This window comes from Melospiza melodia, chromosome 1 (assembly GCF_035770615.1).
Source record: "Melospiza melodia melodia isolate bMelMel2 chromosome 1, bMelMel2.pri, whole genome shotgun sequence".
Classification (NCBI taxonomy): Eukaryota; Metazoa; Chordata; class Aves; order Passeriformes; family Passerellidae; genus Melospiza; species Melospiza melodia.
Window position 1 is genome coordinate 28902229 of NC_086194.1, and position 21986 is coordinate 28924214.

General features: G+C 38.3%; 1 protein-coding gene across 3 annotated transcripts in view; it reads right to left on the reverse strand.

Moving 5' to 3' along the window:
• Window positions 1-5203: 5203 nt before the first annotated feature.
• Window positions 5204-21986, reverse strand: part of ETV1 (ETS variant transcription factor 1) — a 65765-nt gene continuing 48982 nt past the window's right edge. For all 3 annotated transcript variants that reach the window (XM_063152289.1, XM_063152298.1, XM_063152307.1), the window contains 5 exons: window positions 19451-19519; window positions 17015-17083; window positions 13828-13997; window positions 10205-10306; window positions 5204-7627 (listed from right to left, as the gene is read on the reverse strand). In XM_063152289.1, the coding sequence (XP_063008359.1) occupies window positions 7406-7627; window positions 10205-10306; window positions 13828-13997; window positions 17015-17083; window positions 19451-19519 (632 nt within the window). In that variant the 3' untranslated portion in view covers window positions 5204-7405. The remainder of the gene's footprint in view (window positions 7628-10204; window positions 10307-13827; window positions 13998-17014; window positions 17084-19450; window positions 19520-21986) is intronic.

Consider the following 21986-nt stretch of genomic DNA (forward strand, 5'->3'; position numbering starts at 1 on the left):
AACTTCTTAGCCCTACTTCAACCCTATATGTTACTATATAGCCTTAGCTTCCTATATGCAAAAAGGTCCTGCAGAGAGCAAATATTATGGTGAAAAGTTAAGTGTTAGTGGTAGTGATATAAAATGAGTATTACTCACTGACTGGTCAAATTTTATTCCTCATTTTTTAAAAATTTCTTCTTTGTTGAAAGACATACAGTTCCCAGCTAAACATAAATGCAGCAATATTTCTCTTTCATCTTTAAAAATAACTCCAACCCAATGTCAGCAGCTTTGTAATCATGCACAGGCCTTTGCAATTTAGTGTAAGAAATTCAAACTACTGAGGTGAGTTGTGTTACCTCCTCTTCAGTTCAGTTAGAGGACCCAAACAAAATGCCATACACAGAACTACCCTGTACGAATAGAAATTTGTGCCTTCATTTCAAATACTCATGTCCAGGTATACCCAAGTCACCTGTAGCCCAAGGTATATTCCTTTGCTGGTCTAGCCTTTCTGGCTAAATCTGAAATATATGTGATTTTTGCTAATATAGAGAATGGCTGGAAGCTTAGGGCAGTCCTTAAGACTTGTAAATGGTCACAAGGTCTTTGTGACAAGCTGGGCAGGCAGCCTGACCCTGCAGATCCCAGATACCTTTGTAGAGGCTAGTGCTGAGCCGCCAGGAGCAGAGACTCTGTCACACAGTCTGCCAGCATTGGTCAGGAAAGTTAATCACAAGGATCAGAGGTGTGCGTAGAGCTCCATCAGAGAGCTTTATACAAAAGCAGAATGACTTGCCTATATCAGTAGAATTAAGAAGACATGTACTTTTGTTTAATTTCATGTTTTATTGTTGGTCTCATGCTATGCCCCAGGTCTTGATCATTTGTATAACTTTCTGGATAATGCAACAAGTAAAAAATCCTGTGTATATACTATGCTAGACAGGCATACACATTACCAAATACAGGCTCTGTTAACATAAAGCTACATAGCTGATTTTGAGGAAACCAAGCTGAGTTATACCAACCCACAATCTGCCCCATTATCCTGAAAGGTATTCTTTCTTCTTTTGTGTTTGTGGGTTTTGTTGGGTTTTTTTTAGTATAGTGGGATGAAGTAGACATTACATTTACAGCCCCAAACACTCTCTGCATATTCCCGTATCTTGTTTTTAACAACTACCAAACACTGTGCAGATGATTTTACTAAATAATCATCACTCCAAAGTCAGAACTGGTATTCCTGTCCTTGGGGATATGCTACCAGGGCCATATACATCCCCAGTGCAGCTCTGAGCCTAACACATTTGGCCCACTGACCACAAAGTGCACTGCCTCCAATTACCTTTCCCCTCTTGCTCTTATCTCAGTGTACTGACGCTGCACTTATCTTAGTCCCTGCCTTTTATCTAAAACACTGCAATCTTCCAAGTCCCTTAATGCAGTTCATGGTTTGACTCCTGTTGTTCTCATCTAACATTATCATCCCTTTCTGGTGTTTTACTTTCTCTTTTCCTTTTCCTGAAGCACTCCCACAAGCACCAGGGTCTTAAAAAATCACTGCTGTTTACAGAGTTTATTACTTTCCATAATTTCTTATGATTCTCCTGCAGCATGCCATTCAAATAATTATCTTTGTGATTTATTGTATTGGTCATATAACCTCCTTCTTCCTGTACTAATCAGCTCTGGAGTAGCCGCTTGGTAGAGCCAGATTGCCCCTGACAGACTTTTCCCCATCTCTGTGCTTCCTCACTCAGGCATGCTGGGATAGTGCTCTCTCTGGTCTTCTACATACACACTGAGTTCCTTGCCAGGGCAGACTCACCCTGGCTGGCCAGGAATCAGCCTAAACTGCACATTTCAGCAAATGTCTCAAGCTGAGGAGCTGGTGCCTCTGCAAAAAATCTCTCTCTGCCTCTATTTAGGTGGCATAGCCATATGGCACTGCCCATGCAAGATTTTGACTGAAAGCCACCACAGAAAGCCTTTTGCAGTACATCTAAAATACTCAACACTCTGTACCTGAACTATTGAACTATCTTCAGACAGATCAGCTGGGTCCTGTCACTGAAGGGAGGGGAAAAGAAAATGGTGAAATCTCCTCATCTTTCCTTTCTAGGGCAGCAGCAAGGAAATAGCATTGCCTCTATTGTAAATTACACAGCAAAAATTCTATTTTGGACACCGATTCTCTACCTGGTTACTTGGAAAGTCACTGTGGAAAGTAATACACACAGACATTCCTTCTGAAACAAAGCCAGTCGTGGATACCCAAAAACTACCAAACCCCCCTCACCCCCAAATCCAGCCAGTGGCTGTAATTTCCTCTCTACCAGACAACTAAAAAGCATTTATATGGGCATATGTGCCCACAGAGCTTTGTAAGAGCAAAGACAAAGACACAGAGTTATGGCTTACCAGATCCAAATGCTTGATTGTAACCCTGCCTCAGGGTTACCTTCCTGTAACTCATTTAAAAGCTCATTTAAAACGAACAAAATTTCAAGGTACACTGAGTATTTTTGAGGTCAGCCCAATGAAACTATGTAATAAGGACAATACAGCAGTATTAAAGACATGACACATTGCTAGAGTAAATACTACTATAGCTTTGGAGAGCCTGATGTATGGATAACTTCTTGGAGTTTATTTACCCTTTCTTGTGGTGATGCGTGTTGTGGCATTTTCACACAAAAAAAGTTCTTTGGGAAAATGTCAACAAGATATTTCATAGACATTTTCAGACTGTTACATAAGAAGATGGCACACATATTTCCTTCCCACAGAAATTAAATTGGTGTTCAGGGAGAAAACGAATATTTCAACCTCCTGAAGACTGAAGTTCACTTTACCTGCTTCACAATCGTGAAAGCTGGGGGGTAAGGGACAGCACTTGGCTGATGCATTTTTGGTGTCTCAGACAGACAGATCTGGGTAATCCTGCAGTTTTAAAAGGCTACTGCCCTTAGCTTTCCATCCTGCTGCTCTGCCACAGATTACTGCTCTTGTAGCAGAAAAAACAAAAGACAGTGCACTGTTGTCCCCTCTTCTGTAAGAGCACAGGGAGGGGAGGGCCCAGTGCTTACTGCAGATACTCCAGTTCTCAGCCTGGTAGCTTAGCAAAATGCAGTGGACTCTGAACTGGGGTTTCTGATGCAGAGGCACCTGCTCTCAGCTGCTACCTCCTTTCCAAGCAGAGCAGCCTCTGATATAAAACCAAACCAAACCAACAAAATCAGAAAAAAAACCCCCAAAAAACAAAACAAACCACAGCAAAAAACAAAACAGAACACCACAAAAAACCAACCAAAAACTCAAACACACAACAGAAAAACCCTCAGATAACCAGAGAACTGAGAAATTAATTTCCTAGTCTCCAATGTTAGAGGAATATTCCAAAGTGATGATTCTTAGTATAAGATACCATATTAATTAAGACTCCCAAAAAATCTTCAAAGGAGACTATTTAGAAAAGTCCTCAGTACTATTAATGTGAGCACTGAATAGGGCTGTTTATGGGTGCTATTACCTGTAATACATGAACTGAAGCTAATGCTCTTCAGAGGAGAAAGTAGAGCCATTAACAACTCAAAGATTTCCTCATAATACCTTTTGTACACATTGATCTGTTTCCTGCTATTAAAAACCAACCAAACAAAAAAACCACAAAGAAGGCAAAAATATTTAATAGATGATATTGTCCTGTGAAAATGGACTTGAAGCCCTACTCAGTCAGATGTCAAGGGCAATAAAACTCTAAGCATTAATCCCTGGGGAGTAGTCCCATGTAGCAGAGAATCCCAAAGATGAAAAGATTCTGAGTAAAGGCCTCTTTCCAGGGAATTTCTGGAGAAAAGCATTTATGTATCCCAGTTTCCCCTGGTAACCTCACCAGACCAGTCAGGACAGCAAGCAGGTTTGGTCTGAGAAGCAGATGAAATTTGCTCTTTCAGTGAATGTAATGTTAAGGTTGTTAATGTAAGAAAGTTAGACTGGTGTAACCTTGGAGAGAAAAGGGCAGACTCTTTGCCATGGAAGTCGGATCCCTAAAGAAAAAGAAACTGTCTTAAACTTGTAATGTTAACTCTCTCAAATGGATTCTGAGGGATTCTGCCAAGTCCTTCACTAACTTCACCTGTGTTCAGCTATTGGTGCAAGTGATCTGGGATGGCACATGAAAGCTGAGCCCCTTCAGCTGTTCCACAGTGCTGGGTCTTTCCAGCGATGCCTCCTGACTTTGCTTCACAGCAGCTCTGCCCTGTCTGCCCCACTGCTCTGCCCAGCAAACAGAGACAAGCTCACTCTATTACAGCTCCCACTAAAAACAGGTGAAAGCTGCATATTCCCTCCACTTGTGGTGCAGCTTGAAAATGAAACCAAAATACCCCCAAAGCAACCAAAGGAAAACCCAGCCCCCTCACCCCAGCCCCAAACATCCCACACTCAAATCCAGTAAGGTATTAAAATGCCCTCTGAAAATGTGTAGGTGTTCTTAGTAGGAATCAATCCCAAAATATACATAGACCATCCTCCCCCCTTTTGTCAGTCAAATACAATGCTTTGGGAATCTAACTCCTGACTATAACTCATATATACACACACATTAATTGTACATACGCCACCTGTTTCTTCCCCATTCTTCTTTTTCTTTTTTCTTTCTTTTTTTTTCTTTTTTTCTTTTTTGGTTACCCTTTGCAGCAAGCCATTCTAGGCACTGGGGACAGACCATCCTCTCCTCTCCCAAAAGAGTGACCTTTCTGCAGGGGCCTCTCCAATCCAAATGGTTAGGAATCCAATACACAACAATCTTGCAGAAATCAGCTGCCAGATTTATTATTCTACCTGAAAACCCCCAAACAAAACAAAACAAAAAAAAATACCCAACCCCAAACAAACAAAAAAGTGGAATAAAAATAGACTTTAAATAAACCTCTTAGGTACATTTTAAAAAGGGTTAATCAGTTCAGTGAAAGACCTTTTTGTCTTCTGCTGAGAGATCATGTAATGTTGGTCTGACTGCTTGTTTTGTTCAGTGAGTCACTACCGTATACAGATATATATATATATATTCTTCTTAAATATTACACATTCGATGCAATTTTAAAATCTTTTTTTTTTCCTTTTTTTGTCCAACCCCTTTCCCAAATACCCACATCCTGCCACAGCCAAGAGGCGCTCTGTGCTGACATTAAAGAACCAAAACCAATCCAAGGACTTTTCATCAAAGCATGTTTCATTTGAACCTTATTTCAATGGAAACCACATTTTTTTAAACAATATTACTGAACATTTTCCCTTTCCTTTTTGCTAGTTCTGCAATTTTAGACTTCTTTTTCTCAGTTGATCACCAAGTATTTAAGTGCCATTGAGACCTATGAATGACAGAATTAGGTGGCATATTAAGGCATATATCATAAAACATGTTGTCTCATGGATCTGGGTAAATTAAATACCTGCCCAAATGCTTTTTATGCACCTGTGGTTTCTAGTGACCACTACTTCTTTACTTTTGATTAAATGTGTATTAAAATATTCATAACTTAAGTAGTGTCTTAACTGACAAAGGATGGAAGATTAACCCACCACCTAGGACTGTCTTTGAAATCCATCCATTATGATGAAAGTTATTCTTGTCTTTTAATGGTTATGTATTTATTTTTCTCCCACTTCTTGACAATCTAGGAAAACGAGGTACTTCATATAACAACTATTTAAATTTCACTGGGCAAAAAATTAAATCCAATTCTTAGCTTCCTCTCCACCCCTCCAACTTATGAATTATTGTATTTCAAAAAAGGTGCTCATAAATATTTTAAACTTTTGGGGTTTTGCCAATTTTTGTTTTTGTTTTACATACAGAATAGCACGTGTGATTTGTGTCCAAGGTAACCCCTCTCAAAAAATAAAACAATTTGAAAAAATAACAAAACAACCAAAAAAACCCCTCAAAATTTAAATTGTCTTCCGAGCATATCCGATCACATTTACATTTAGTGTCCAAAACAAGTTGATTGGTAACACCAGTGCCAGCACTACAACGTCATACAGCAACTTCATGGTATTCTTTGACAGTTCATCTCTGTTCCACCGAAAATTACAAAAGGTTCTGCAGAGCTTTCCTTAGCAAGCTGAAGCTTACTAGTCATTTGTGGATGCGCATAGAAGCTGCTTATAGCACAGCTATGGCGTAAGCTATTTTCTAAGCAATAAATGGTTCAAGTCATCTATTTTGTCCTGAAATGCTACCTGTAGTTACAGCATTGCTTATAAATGGTCATAGTAAATTCAGCATCAAAGAGAATATTACAGAAAAAGACAGCAGCAGAAGCATTAGCATTATCTAGTATTTATATATGTTATCAACATAACACAGCAGTAAAAGGTTTAAATGCATATTAATGGGTACCGTGTCTAAAAATTACTAAAGTACCTATTTAGTGTATTGGATATTTTTCTCAAGGAGTGCTTGCTGTGTCTAAACAGCATCATTAGATATGTGACTTAGTACAGTTAATTCCTATTGATTAAATAACTTATTTATGTACCAAAGGAAATGGAAGGATACAAAATGTTTTCTCCCTCCTGATCATGATCCTGTATTTAATGCTGACATGATCATCAGAAAGCCTACTCCATGTAATTACTACCCTCAAATGGATCTTGAAAAATCAGCGCCATAGCATGGGCCATATATGTATAGCAATGTGGCACCAGATACAGCATGCAGCTTGCAGTCTGAAGTCAGGGATTTCACTGCTTGGTCACTGTACTTATGGCCAGTCTGTCATTAAATAGGATTTGTTTTTTAAGTCATACACAAAAAAAGAAAAAAATAGAAAAATAATGAAAAGAAAAAAGGGAAAAAATAGGAAAACTATCTGGTTCTTCACAGAGGCAAGGAACAAGTTCTGCCACTGGAAACTTCTAAATTAAATGCTGTGGTTTATGCTTTGCTTCTCTTTTATTACTGCAGAAAGACAATTAGGAATGGCAAGAAAGAAATGCCCTAGGCATGCTGTGCTGATATCATCATCAAAAGTGGTTATTTTGCACAATGAGAATTAACTGTACTACGGATACCCAGAGAAAATGTACAATATCTTATGCCGATATGAAACAAAACAGACATGATATAGCTTTTTTTGTACTTAAAACCTGTATGTTCCCTTCCCAAACTTAAGTAAAAAGCAAACCCACCCTTTTCCTCCTTTTACACAGAATAACATTTAGGTTCCAACCCTCCCCTTTCAAATAAAGTGCGCTGTCCATGGCAGACCATAGGAGTAATGCAACAGGAAAAGCCCCTTTTTAGTGTACTATTTAAAAAACAAACTGAAGTCGATTCAGCTTTCCTCTGGGTCTTGGGAAAGAGGAGAAGCTTAAGGGAGGGGGAAGCACCCCTTCAGTGTCACTGTTGTTAATAGACATAGCCTTCGTTGTAGGGGTGGCTGTTGCAGCAGCCCCCGTCCTGCATGTAGACCATGCTCTCGTCGAAGTGGGACAGAGGCACAGTGTCCTCCTCATTGATGTGGCGCTCCACGTCCGTCTTCAGCAAGGGGCGCTGGTTGTCGGGAAAAGCCATGGAGAAAAGCGCTTCAGGGTCACAAACAAACTTGTACACGTATCTTTCTCCAGCCACCTTGGGACAACACAAAATGGAAAAAAAAGGTGAGGTGCAAGGCCTCTTGTTTCGCAGCTCCAAGTTCAACAGTCTTGCAAAGAACTCACCTTTGTTACACAATTAATAACGTGACAGCAGAACTGGTGAGCTAACAACCTAGCAAAGACAAGTGGGACCTGCCAAGGCAGAATGTGCAGAATGCTCTTGATTTTGCCACTCATGACATCCTGTTGGAAAATGAACTAAGTATTCTGCTTCTAAACATTTGTTTGCGACTGCTTCCTATACTTAACCACAAATGGAACCGTTCTTATTGGAAAATGTAAACAAATTGTCACTACAGTGGCAAAATAAAATTACACACTCCGTGTGCGAAGTGGAAAAAAGAATCGCATTGCACTGCAGAGATCTGGATTTCACTTTACACAGATTGATTCATGCTTACGTATAAAAGCACTTTAGTTATAGTGCCTGCTGATTGTACAGGGACAGTGTAAGCAAATACGTAGGCTAATATGTACTTTGCAATTGCTCATGCAAAGCTGGGACATTTGGATTTGCTTATGGAGGGGATATTTGTCCAAAGATCCTAAAGTTTTCCCTTAATCAGAAACAGCCTTAAATGTCTACGCTTCAATTTCCTAAAAGCTAGAGAATGATAAAAACAACATAAAATTGCTGTCTTATTACAAGCAACAAGCAGAAGTCACTATAGTGTGTTCTCAAGTAGCTTATTTTAAAAATTGTGCTTAAAAATATGCATTAGATTGCATGCTCACAATTTATTAAAATGATTTTAAAATAAAATCATATTGTCTGCTTCTTGCAACTCCAGCTACCATAGCAATGAAGTGAGTTAGTGAAGATGGAAAAAGTGTTGCAAACTTAACTCTCTTCTTATGGGTGCAAAATAGTTTGAAGCACCTCCTTAAACTTTCAGCTTATTTATTCTACAAATAGAATTTGGTAGGGACTGTATCTGCAGCAGAATCTTTAAAATCAAATTAATGTCAACAAGTTTGATAGACTAGAGGTTGCACTCAGAAATCAGGCTTTTGCATAACCTGCTATCATTGTTGATTTTAAAAAAATGGAGGGAAAATATGCATACAAACTTTGTCATAAAGAAACCTTCTTTGCATCTACAACACCCATTAGTTTTTAACATACATGAACTGGCCAGACAGAGTGATCCCAGGAAAAACCCAAAACATTGCTATGTCAGAAAAATAAGCACACAAGCTAGCTTTCAAAACATGTGCTAAATCCATTCTTGTAAATAATAAAGCAGTAGTTTAGGATGTAGCAAGTTAGTTGTCCAAAGCACTTGCAAGATTTCCACGTTAAATGGATGTGTGGGTTGGGGCAGCATTATCAGCCTTCTGGTATTTCTATCCCCATCTTTTCAACTTGTTTCACTCTGCTACTTTTTTTTTTGCCTGTGCTGCCTTTGAAGTGTGCTGGCAGCACAGTTGCCTATGCTGCTGAGCTGTAAAATGCAACAAGGAACTCCTCTGCCTGAAGCACCAGTCAGCAAAACCAAACACTTCTGGTTCTCTCTGATCACATCCAGTCTCAAATGCACCTTACAAAGACTCTGTGCACTGTTACGTGACACACAAAAATGAATGAGGTGCTGAGCTACTGGAGAACTGTAAGCCAATACTAGCCCAGATTATTGTCCAAGTTGACTACTGCTAGTGGAAAAGGAATGCTCTACAACAATCTCATAATCTAAGAAAGGGAACTTTTCAGACTTCACAAATCCTACTGGAAAAGGATAACTTGAGTAACTCTCCCAGTAACCTGAGCTAAGAGCACTGTTTCCATTCATGGAGCTGGCATATGACAAGTTTAAACATGTTCATCATCACTGGTCACAAGACCAATGTGAAGAGACATGGAATAAATTTTGCTGTCCAAGGTGTTTATTATGATCTTTGATCACACCTGGCAGTTTTGTAGATACAGCAGACTGGCTTCTCCTATTGATTTCTCAGTCAATCTACATGGTACTACACAGCAAGATTTAAAAATCAGCAAGTCACAGTAGGAGGATGGCTTGAATACTGTCAGCAAGGCTAGCCCGTAATAGATAAATTATTGTTATATATTTCTCTTAATTCAGTCTATTATAAATATTAAAATCCATTCAAAACCACTATTACTACAACACTATTGGTAAAAATATTAAAGTACTTGGTATGTTAATAGGCATAATTATTCTCCCCTATCTTGCACTTACTAAAGTACCCAAGCACTGGGCAGATAATTTAGATCTGCAAAACATTAATCATACTGTACTCTACCATTTGCCTTTTCCAGCTGCCAGGAAGCTCTTTTGGATATTTTTGAATGTTACTTCTTTCCTTATAATCATGAAACGCATTGTGTGAACTGAAACCACAGACGGTTTTTACATAGAAAAAAATATCTTAATGCATATGCTGTACACAGTAAGTTCAAAAGCTTAGTGTTTGCCAAAGCAGATGAAAAAAACTACCTTAACCATGCAATTACAAGACTCCTTGTAAACTGACCTATGGATTAACATGCAAGACTCTGGTGAAATGTAATACAAAATTAGCTCCTCACCTTTTGCATGATTCCCTTTTCATAATAATAGCGCAGCGATCGGCTAAGCTTATCATAGTTCATAGCTGGCCTGTTCTTCTGAATCCCCCAGCGACGTGCCACCTGCCACAAAAATGGATTAGCAATGATTTGTTAAATGCATTTAACAAGCAGATCTTATCATCAGATACTTTATTTGGGGATGCAGGAGGGAAAACCCTGCAGGTGCAACAAACAGGAAAAGGTTGCGATGACCTGAATTTCCCATGTACTACTATGAATTTTAATTGGATCTGCATCATCATTAAACTTGTAATAGATTTATTGGACAACGTGGTGGATGGTTAGGGGGTTTTTTTGCTTTTTAATAAAGAAAACCAATGAAAAAATAAAGACATATAAAGAGATGATGGACAAAAAACATTTAGCAAGTTCTACCAGAAAACTTTTACAAACCTTTCTTCAGTTTGATAGTATGGATAATTTGCACCATGTCTATCTTTTCCTTGCTGCCAGGAAAAAAACCTAAGTTATTTTAAACACACATGCATGCATATTTAGTTCATGAACTAATACAGACTGTACTTAGAATGACAGCAGTGTTGCAATTATTAGGAGATACAAGACAAAACAAAAGACAACTCCCAGTCTTAAATACTACTTCAGCAAAAAAAAAGAATTATCTGAGGAGGCAGAATAATCACTTGGAAGAACTATATGGTGGAATGAAGAATGGAATAGGAATTTCATAGTTTCAGCTCTATAATTTCCCCTTAAAAATAACAATAAAAAGTGAATTGCAAGTAACTCATGAAGTGATTCCATAGAGAACAATATGCCTTCTGCTCTGACTTATGTTTTCTACTTGACTTTATGCTTCCTGTTTTATTGCTAAAGATAGTTTTGGACAAAGCAACCCTTTGTTTAAAGAGCTTAACTTCTTATTCCTTGCCTGAAATTTAATCGGCTATTGGTGACATTTCAATTACTGTCTGTAAAAATGACTGTAATATCACCTGAGGGAAAAAAAGGCAGAGCTGATGAACTCTTTAAAGCACATTTTATAAAAATGATTGAGAAGTGCATATGCATACAGCTCTGGAAAAAGGACAGAGTAGCCAGCAGCTTCTCTGCAGACTGCTCTGCGAAACTTCCCGTAGGTGTCTGGAGCTTTTTGATGCAAGCCATGGCAACACGCAGCACTAAGAAAAATCTATGATTTTGGTGTCCACCTGGACTATAATTTCTAAAATTTCTTTTGAAAGCATTATTTCCTTTCAGTGGTGCAGCTTTTCAGGGTTATGTAAATGATCACAGTTCTGCTAACTCCAGCTAAATTTTAGCTGTACTGAAACACACCTCCAATCACATACATTTATTCCAGCTGCAGATTTGGCCCAGATGTCTAACTTTGATTCACCTATTCATTTTTGTAACACAAAATGACCACATCATTCATTTTTTATCCCTTCCAAGGTTTTTTTCTGCATTAATCGGAGTCCTAAATGTTCCCAACATAACAGCCTTGCAAAATAAATAAATACACAACAAAGATAAACAAAAAGTAATGGTGAAGAATATGTTACATTTGTGGTATTTTGAGACTCCTAAACAAGCAGTCAGGTCCAGTTCCCATCCCTGAACTGCACAGCATTTACCTAGTCCTGCTCTGTAGAGGGGATTCCACTCTTCTACCCTACCTTCCTGCTGAAGGTTGTTGTCCCTGTGACAAGCCTGCATAAATGGACCTATGCCCAATTCTCAGGCTCCACAGTTCAGTCACTTGCTTCCTGAATGAACTATGGCACTCCAGGAGCTGATACATATTCATTTTTGTTGTCACTCTCTAAGAGGGCGTAAGCCTCCAATAAGGAATGGATGGAAAGGTCATGTCACTGACATCCTAGCTTGCCACAGCAGAACCAACAAGCTCTTTGATTTCCCTTCAATTTATACTAGGCAACCAACAGAATTGTGCGACTTTCCATAGGCTATTCTTATTTTAATTGACCGTTTCTGTCAGATTCATGACATTCATGAAAAAAACAACTTAAAGTCCTTTGTACTTTAGGAACACACAGAGTGAGGCAACCTTCAAGCCTCCTCCAGATCTTGGATGCAATGCTGCTCAAAAAGCAACTTCTACATAGCCAGACATGCAGATGATCTGTTTAATTTAAATTAGAATATCCAATTCTTCAGGGAATTACACAATAAGAAAAACAGGGGTTTGTTACTTTCCTTTCCTTAGCTAATAAATCTATAAAGTTTTTTGCACCATCTGCTGGAAAGCATTTCTCAATAAAATGCTTCAATCTTTAAAAAAATTTGGTATACCTCAAAGACAAGAAAAAACTAAGAGAGTAAAAAATATGAGACTAAGCTAGGGGGAAAAAATCATGTGCATCATTCACCAAAACCAAACAAAAAACTTTCCAAAGATTTTGCTCTGTTCTTAGGTTACACAACTAAGGAATCCATGTAGCCTGCTAAGGCTGCAGGCTTGCCAGCAAAGTTTCAGTATCATATTGAATAGAGCTATTCTGAGTTCAAATCCTCAGATACACAATGACAGGATCTGCCTGGTAGTGGTGACTATCACTAGAGCAGGGGATGCTCAGACAAACGAGATCCAGCACCTGGGTCCTTGCAGCAACCTGCTCCTCAGCCAGACCACGTCAGGAAGGAAAGGGACATCAGTCCTGACACCATCCCCAGCTGCTCCAGCTTCTCCACAGAGCAGTTAGCAGACAATGTAAGTAACATGCAAGAAAGCTTTCATACTCCTAATGCCAGTAGATGGATGGCAAACAGCAGAAATAGCTGGTGGAATGCAGAAGCAGCCATAAACCCCCAAGCCTTCCCACTCAACTGTAACTCAGAGGGGATCCCGTCAGAAAATTTGATGTAGTCTTCTCTATTAGAAAACCATATTCAAGGGGCAAGAAAAGTAAAGCAGAATGATACTGCCTTTTGACAACCCTAATTAAACCCTCCACTTAAATTTTACAACAAAATTCACATCCACCTGATCTTCCAACAATTTCCATGACAGTTTAGAATGCAGGCTAGGTTACATAACATTACCTAGTCCAAAACAGTTTACATAATAAAACATTCAATTTATTCCTGTTTATCACACAAGTGAACTAAGACACGCTTCAGCAAATGTTCATGAATATAAGTAATTTTATCTACCTCATGGTTCAGAAGAGCCATGCATGTGCATGAGTGTCTGCAAGCCTAGGATCTAAGCCTGTACTAAACAATCTAATGATTCAACCTAATGAATCTAATATTTGGTGTTGAAAGACTAATAAGGGACAAATTTTCAAAGGATTTGGGGATACAGTTACATCCATAAAGTGATTCTGAAATATGCAGACCCCACAATTAATGTGAACTATTTCTTAACTCTAGTACTTGCAACATTTTTATTGTTTTGTGGGACTAGAAGTCAAATCTGTGCTTAGCCACACCTCTGCCCTAACTGAAGCACTTCCCTTGCCAGTCCTTTCTGTCAACCTTCTAAAGCACTACTGAAGCAAAATCCTGAAGGAAAACAAGGCCGAAGTCCAAAAGAGCACAGTTAAGTTTGCAGGATGGGGCAGTGGGTGTGAGAACATGCTGTCTGTCTAACTCACCTCCTCTGGCTCAATCAGCTTGAACTCCATGCCTCGGCCAGTCCATGCTATGAAGTGAGAGTTTGATGGGTCGTCCAGAAGAGCTACCAAGAACTGCCAGAGCTGCAGCGAGCCGCGCCGCTGGTACGTGGGGCCCTCGCGGTACATGCCCGGCTCCTGCTTGACATCTCCTGCGCACAACGGCAGCAACGTTAGAGGAGCAATGCCCTGGAACACCAGCACTCACTTTGTCAGACAAGTTGGCAAAGCAACCATTAGGGGTAACAAAACAAAGGGAAGAATCAGCCACCCTCAAATGCAACATTCCCCTGTTTGTTGGGGACTTACAATCACATATTAATATACTAAAAATCATTCAAATTCATTCATGATTTATGGAAGTCTCACTAAGTCTCTCCCCATGTAGGTCTGATAAATACAAATCTCTTGCAAACCATTTTGTAATATCTTCTCTTTGAAAGCACGTTAACTAATTTTGAAGCAGCTCCAAAATGTGCAGAATTGTGTTTGTACTTTGCACAGGCCCCAGTTTTGGTAAAGTAATGTAGGCTTCATAAAGGAGCAAAACCCTATTGAGTGAAACTTCTCTTGCATGCAAATACTTCTAAGGAAATTTTGACAAAGTATTTGACTTGGACTTAAACAGCATGTCCTTTATGTATAGGCATGTAAATCCTGCAGATACACAAGTTCCTCTGTGGCATATTGGACTTGCATATGAGCAAAATTACTTTTACTCATATCTACATATTAAATTCCCTCTGAAAAGCAATAAGTTAATTTTTCTAAAATTTTAAGTCTAGAAAAACATTTTTAAAAATATCAATAACATTCTACTTGCTGTTCTACAAATTGCCAACGAGAAAACCATCCTGTTACATCTATACTGTCTTTGTTGTTTTTGAATCATATTTATACTGAACAACTCCTGCAAACAACAACAGCTGAAAGGTCTGATGCTGAAGCAGACAGCATTTTTTTCTCCAAACAATGACTGCAATCCTACATATACTGGTAAATTCCTCATTTCAACTATCAAAACAGCAAAAGCCTCCAACAAACAGTGTGACCTGTTTAATAAGGAAAGTCAGGAATTTAAATTCAGCCACAACATTAGGATGCTCTGACAGCCATTACAGAATGGCTCTGTGTAGTGAAAGGCAGAATAATAATATTAAAAATGGAGCACTTCCTTTTGTAATCAGGAAAGAAAATTGACTCAATAGCTGTGGAAAACAAATAAATCAGCACAAGGCTTTTTGGTTTATGTGAGGTTCAAGTTCCAGTCCTGAAAGTCCTTCTTTTTCAAGGACGGGCTTTTTCCTTGTAATGATAGCTGTGCAATGTGCAAATAGCAAGCACAGTATTATACAGGATCAAATTCTTTCCTTGTGCTGATCTTTGATTTCAAATGAAGCAGCTGAGAATCTACTTCTGAAACATCAAGACTAGTCCTGAGCTTATCCAACTTTTGCTTTACTGACCAGAATTTGATGACACATCTGCTATTTTTCCCTCAAAACATCATGCTGCAAGCATAAACACACCTATTTGCATCAAGAGTTCAGTCTTCTAGAGTACAAGGTGTTCTCTCAATGGGCAGTCATAGAAACTAGCAGCAGACTGCTTGCTTTGCAGGCACAAAAATACTTCTTAACATTTAATTCTTTTACTGTTCTTGTATTGCTTATTCATTTTCATTCCCTTTCCTGTATAATGCCCAAATTAACCAAAAGGTTTTTTAAGGAAGACATAGACAAATGCTACTGTTAACGAGTCTTTACCTCTTGTAGTACAGGGTCTGATCCCATTCCCATAAATGTACATATAAATCTGACACTGGTGCTCAGATTAGATCCACAATCATTTTTGGGGAACAAAAAAATACCTGACACAATGTGCTTTTAAAAAATGTTAAAAACATCCAAACAAGCTCACATTACAAAGCCACAGTATAAAGCAGACTTTCAATAAAACACTCTGTGACTGTGTCAATGCAGTGACAAGGCAATACTGAATTGAGCAGCCTTCAGTTAGGTCTAATATTGTTCAAAACTCTTTTATCTATTTCTTACCAACATAAAAATATAGGTGATACTCTGAAGAATGCGCAATTCTCTGGGTTACTTTCATTTCAGAGTCTCCAGATTTTCAGCAAATACAACAAATGCTGCTAAACACGCAATATTTTGTAATCCATAAGTGAGTCTCAGGACAAAACAAACAAAATAAAGTAGGAGAAAAACACCAATTCTACAGCCCTACTTTTAGCTGTGGTCAAAGATTTGTTCACAAGTTTATCAGGAAATATCTAATCTTTCCTGCTGAAATAAATAAAGCCAGACATACACACACTAACGCAAAAGCTATAGTAACAATACTACACTAGCCTGAGTCCACTAACATAATGCCATTCTAGCAAATTTAAGTAATTTGTCTCTAAATTACTTCCCAAAGTTGCAGACTAACAGAGTCACTGGCAAGAAATACGGTGTCCATCTACTTTGCTTCTAATGAAATAAATCTGAAATCAACTCAGTTACACCAGGAAACTGATTTTACGTCAGAGTTACTGAGGATAATTTGGACCATTCATTTTAATTGACCTCAGAACTCCTCTTTAAAAAATCTGCTTTAATTGGTAGTGTTGTGAACAGGGCATTGATTTGTTATCAATCCCACTGAAAAATAAACCACTAGTACATTCAACCTAGTGCAAATACATTGGCATAAACACAAAAAATGCCCTATATAGTCACTTCTCACTATTCATCACTTCGTAGACAGCAAAACAAGAGGCTTAATCCTCAGTAAAACCAAAGCTGCTGCTTTCTCCACTGTTTTGTTAATTATAAGTACAGCTTTCATTACATCTCAAACAACAAGTAATATGTGATCATCAGTGCAATGGAAATCCTCTTATGACTTCTCAACGGTACAAAACTCATCTCCTTTGCCACGAGTCTGGATGCAGCATCTTTCGCTGGCAAAAGTCAAATGACATCCTCTTGAAGAGGAGACTTTGGTTTCAAGAAGCAAAGGTCAGCTTTGGTTGGGTGCACCACAAATGGTGTGTTAAGGAACCCTAAATTGGAACGTTACTGGGCTTTTTTGATCAGCAACAGAGAAAAGTCCCTCATCTCTTTTTCATCTCCCTGCACAGGAAAAAGAGATGTGTCATACATACCGTCAAACTTCTCTGGAACAACGCAAGTGTCATCATAAAACTGCCTAGGTCCCTTTTCGTACATGCAGCCTGTAAGTTGAAAAGAGAGAGGTGTTTATATAAATGATGCATGGAGAAAAAAAGAGATCACAGGCTCAATGCCAGAGGGAACACTAAGTTATACAGGAATCAGATTAATATCCCACATCCTTTAGACACCGCCCAATCCCAACATTTTGGCCTAAGTACAAGGGTGTTTAATTAACATATGCATTCCCAAAAGACTGTTAATCTCCACCTGCTAAAATGAAAAAGCACCCATATTTCTCTATGATTTATTACAAAATGTTTGCTCATTTCCTGTTTGAACTAGCATGGCTTTTATATTTAACCATTAGTTCCTGCAGATCTTCTCCCTGCAAGACTAAGAAGTACCACTCAGCATTTCCTCCTCACACCCACACAGGTCACCCTCACACACTGCTCCTGATGTTCCTTCCAATTAAGATAATTTTGTAAAATTTTATTTTGTCATTAAAAGACACTGTCTACAACCCAGCAGCCTTCCTAGCACACCATTCTGTACACATTCCTGCTATTTCCTATTATGCCCATGTTTTGCCTAACCAGAACTGTATTGCATGTCAATACCAGTTTCACCAGTGCTACTGAGTGAGACAAAACATCTCCTCTCCTGCCGCCCTCTGACCCTCCTTCTGACTGCCTAAGCATTGCAGAAGGCTTTTTGCCTTAAGGTTACAGTGCTTGGTTGGGCTGGTTTCCCACTGTGAAGCTGAGGAGGAGGCCCACCTCAAAATCCTTTTTTCCAACATACTGTTTCCCTGTTCCACAGGCCTGATCTACATTCATGTATTAAAAAAACATTTTGTTTAATGTGCCCAGATAACCAAACAATTCAAACTGCTTTGTGACTGCCCTGTCCTGCCCCTTATTTACTGCTCTATCTTTGTGCCATAAAGTTATCTATTAACTTTGTTCCATATCTTTACTGAAAATATTGAATAGCAACACTCCTGATATCAATTCCTACAGAACTATAATCCATTCAGAGATGATTGCCTGCTGACAGCCTCTTTTAGATCTGTCAGTTGGCCAGGTCTTAATGTATTTAATGTGTACTTTATTGATATTGCTTTGTGCTAACTTCTTAATCAGAATGTAACGCAGAGGCAAATTGAATGCCATAAAAAGTCAAACTATACGATACAAGCATCTTTATCAATCAAACTTTTATTTTCAGTAAAGAACAGAATCAGATTTGACATGACCTTTATTCTGTAAAATTGTTGATTGATTTCCAAATACAGAAAACAAATATTTAGCTAACATCACTGCTTTTTTATGTCATTCATGAAAATTCTGCCACCTCCAACTCCTTACAAGACCATAACATGGATAACATGGGTTTTCCCCTATCTGTGCTATGATTAAAACTGAAACTCTTTTGCCCTTATCCCTGCAGTTTGTTTATATTTTTTCTGATGTCTCTCAGGTCCCTTACCAAACTTCTATACTACATATAATTTCATATAACAAGACTTAGAAATTTCCATCTCCTGTTTTACCTTCCTTTTTAAACGCTATCCCTTTTTTTCTGTCTTTATTTCAACCCAGAAGCAGATGGGATTTTAGCCAGATGTGTTATCTTTTTGCTTCTATCTTTACACTAGCAAATGAAGTCTTCCTGGAAGACTTTGATTCATACGTCTATCTGGATTCTCATCAATCTCAAAACCAGATTCCTCATGTTTCTAAAATGTGCCCACTGGAAGAAAAATAAACCCTAAACAAACAAGCAGAAAATAATATATTGGTAAGACAGATAAACTAAAACAGGACAGTGGAGGCTATAACCTCCCTTTCACAGTCATCTTAGTTCTGTTGGACTTCTTATTTCTAGTACATGTAACGTTCTGTTACTCAGAATTCTTAATTTTGACAATTATGTAAGCTCTGTCCTACTGAAATCATTGGGAATTCTGGTACATCTCAATTTGGGCATAAAGTGCATCAAAACATTGCAAAAGTAATAACAAAAGAAAAAACCCAAAACTTTCACTGAATTTGAACTATAAAATGGATTACTTAACACAGTTAACTAAGCCTGTCATGCTAACAGCCTGGAAAATATCACTTGAGCAGAATGGGTTAAACAGACAAATTTTTAAGTGTGTCTTCCTTTCAACTGCTAGAGGCCTTGAAAAGCAGAAGGAGTTAAGTTCATAATATAATTGCTTCTATGCTGATCAACCCATGGCACTAAAAGAAACTACAAAAAAATCAGTGCATCAGAAACTCAACACTGAAAAGGGAAAGAAGGATGATGCAAGTCTTCCCAGAACCAGAATTAAACCAGTGAGCCCCCGATACCCCCAGGCTTTTAATTTTGTTTTTACATTTCACTCATACAAAAGTGATACATAATAGAAAACTTAACTTCTGTTCTGTTTGGGTGAGCCAGGAAGCCTTCTTGCCTCATGTAAATGGAATGGCAGCTAGGCACTTCTGAAAGGAGAAGATGACAATGCAAGTCAAAAGACTGTCAGGAATTAAAAGTGTGCAGATTATCAATGGGACAAGCTGCAAGCACAACAGCAACAGAAAAGGACACAGCTTATAGTGAGAGGGAACCTGTCAACACATAGCATTTCATAGCAGCCCACACCACGCATGGCCAAGGAGAAAGCCATGAAGTGAGGCTCACAGATCCCACCTACCACAGGCACCTGAACTCCAAACCTCTTGTAATCAACTTTGCTAAAAGCTAACTCCCATGGCAACTGCACTTTGGACCATTCACCAAAAAACCCGCACCAGTGACCAAGAATATTTTAAACCCTGTGCTTGTATATCTATCTTCGTATCTAATTCAACCCAAAGTTTTTAATCAATTGTGATGAAAAGACTGCCAGTCACACTTATAAACACTACATTTACACAAGGAATGTCAAAGTAAATTTAGAGTAGGATAATGCTTTTTAGACTCTGGTTAAGGACTTGAAGGGTTAATGAAATTTTCTGCAGTTGCTAAGCATTTTATCTAGAAATTTAGGTCTATCTATATCACTCTCCACTTCTATGTGTTTAAAACAAAAAATGACACCTTAAAAAAAATACTGTGCATATTCTAAATAATACTGATATTTATTTGCCCTTCTTCACCTCTACTCAAATCTGCAGGAAGAATGAGAAAAGCCAAATAGAACTAATGAAAAACGTGTTCTTCAAACGTCTTTCTTTTTCTTCCCCTTGTCTTGCACTGTCCCCAAGTAGTCACATCCTGTGCACAGGGACTTGCAAACAGAAACACACCGTAAATGTTTGCCCTTCTAGACCATGTTTAACCTACTTCTTGGATATCAAAAGTCTTGCTCAACAAAGTCTATTTGATCTTGCGATGAACTCCTACCCTAAGCTATGCAATCTGTTACCAGTAACTTGTAACTCTTTAAGAGATGCAAACAGAGGTCGAAAGAGCAGACATTATTTTTCCAACACCGCCTACAGACTCTTTCAGACTGTGATTCCAAATTTCACTGTTCACTGACTAGTGATGAGTATCAAAGATTTGGCAGGATAAGAAAATGAAGTTTTACACTGACTTCACAAACAAGTGAAACACAGGGCAGTAATAATAATAAGTTTCCTCTAACAGTCCATGGTCCCTCTTGCACATCTGTGCCAAACTCTTCATTACCTCCTCTCTCAATTAAACACTGGGTGCCTGCCTCCTCAGGCCTAGAGAATCTCTAATGTCCCAGGCAGCTATTCTGAGCAGCCACAGGAATCAGTGACTCAGTGATCACCCCAGTCAAGTATAGCTCTGCAGGCTAGAAGTCAAGGCTACAAGCAGTGCTTCACCTGCAAGGAATCATTCATGTTAGCAAGTAGATTGAATTCTAAGGAGAATGGAAAAATCTACGTAAAAAAGAGGAAGCTGTAGAACTGAAACAGATGCTATTTTCTATTTTAGGTAAAGCTTGTCTAGTATTGGCAGCAAAGCCCTTTTTGACTCATGAACTCCGCTCCTGCAAAGTGATAGAGCAGAGTATACTGAATAAAGAATTATGCATGCATCCACAAAGTTGTCTTCTTAGCCAAGTTGGGGTTTCATCTCCCATGCTCTTAAGTCAATTATAATTAACATCTGGAGTCTCTTTAAGGCAAGCATTGTTTGTACCAACATTACTTAATCTTCTGGTTAGCTTGTGCTTAAACAGTCCACAGAGGACCAAAAAAATACAGCAACGAAGAGTTTATTTCTCGTAAAGTAACTAGAGTCTTGTTATCCTAAAGTGCTATCAGTTAATTTATGACTATCAGAGTGGGTCAGACTCTAATCAAATTGTAGAAACATTTCCAAAGTGATTATTCAATCAAATGACTAACATGGTTAATTAGGAGCCATAAACATTGCTCTGAAGTTCATCAAAGTAATGACTTGCCCAGAAAAATTACTGCTAATTAAATTGCCTGCTGCTTTCATTTCTACCTTATCTAATAAAAAGTCCAACCAATGAAATTTAGTATTGCAGTTTTAAATTGTACTAAATGCTTGACTAAGACCCAGAAGTATTTTTACATGCTAAGTGGAGCTACTTCAAAAGAAAACATTTTAGTGCAGAAATTACAGAGCAATTATATGTTTCCTTCTTCTTAAACCATTGTTTCAAGACAACAAATAAGACAGAAGCCATGAAATACTTCCAGGGCAAGATCCAAGAGATGACTGATTTATCATCTTTTTACAAGTTTTGGTCTTTGAAGAAAAAATGTGCCTGGATTTAGACACACAACAAGCTTATTTCAGACTGTTAATGAAGCAATTCACATTGTAAGGTTACATCGGCTCAAGAACAGCAGAGCCCCTTAAAAGAAAATAAAAAACAACAAAACAAAATATGGAAATGTAAAAAAAATTGCTTATCTTTTATTATTCTTTTGGAATACTTAGGGATCATTCTTAATTGCT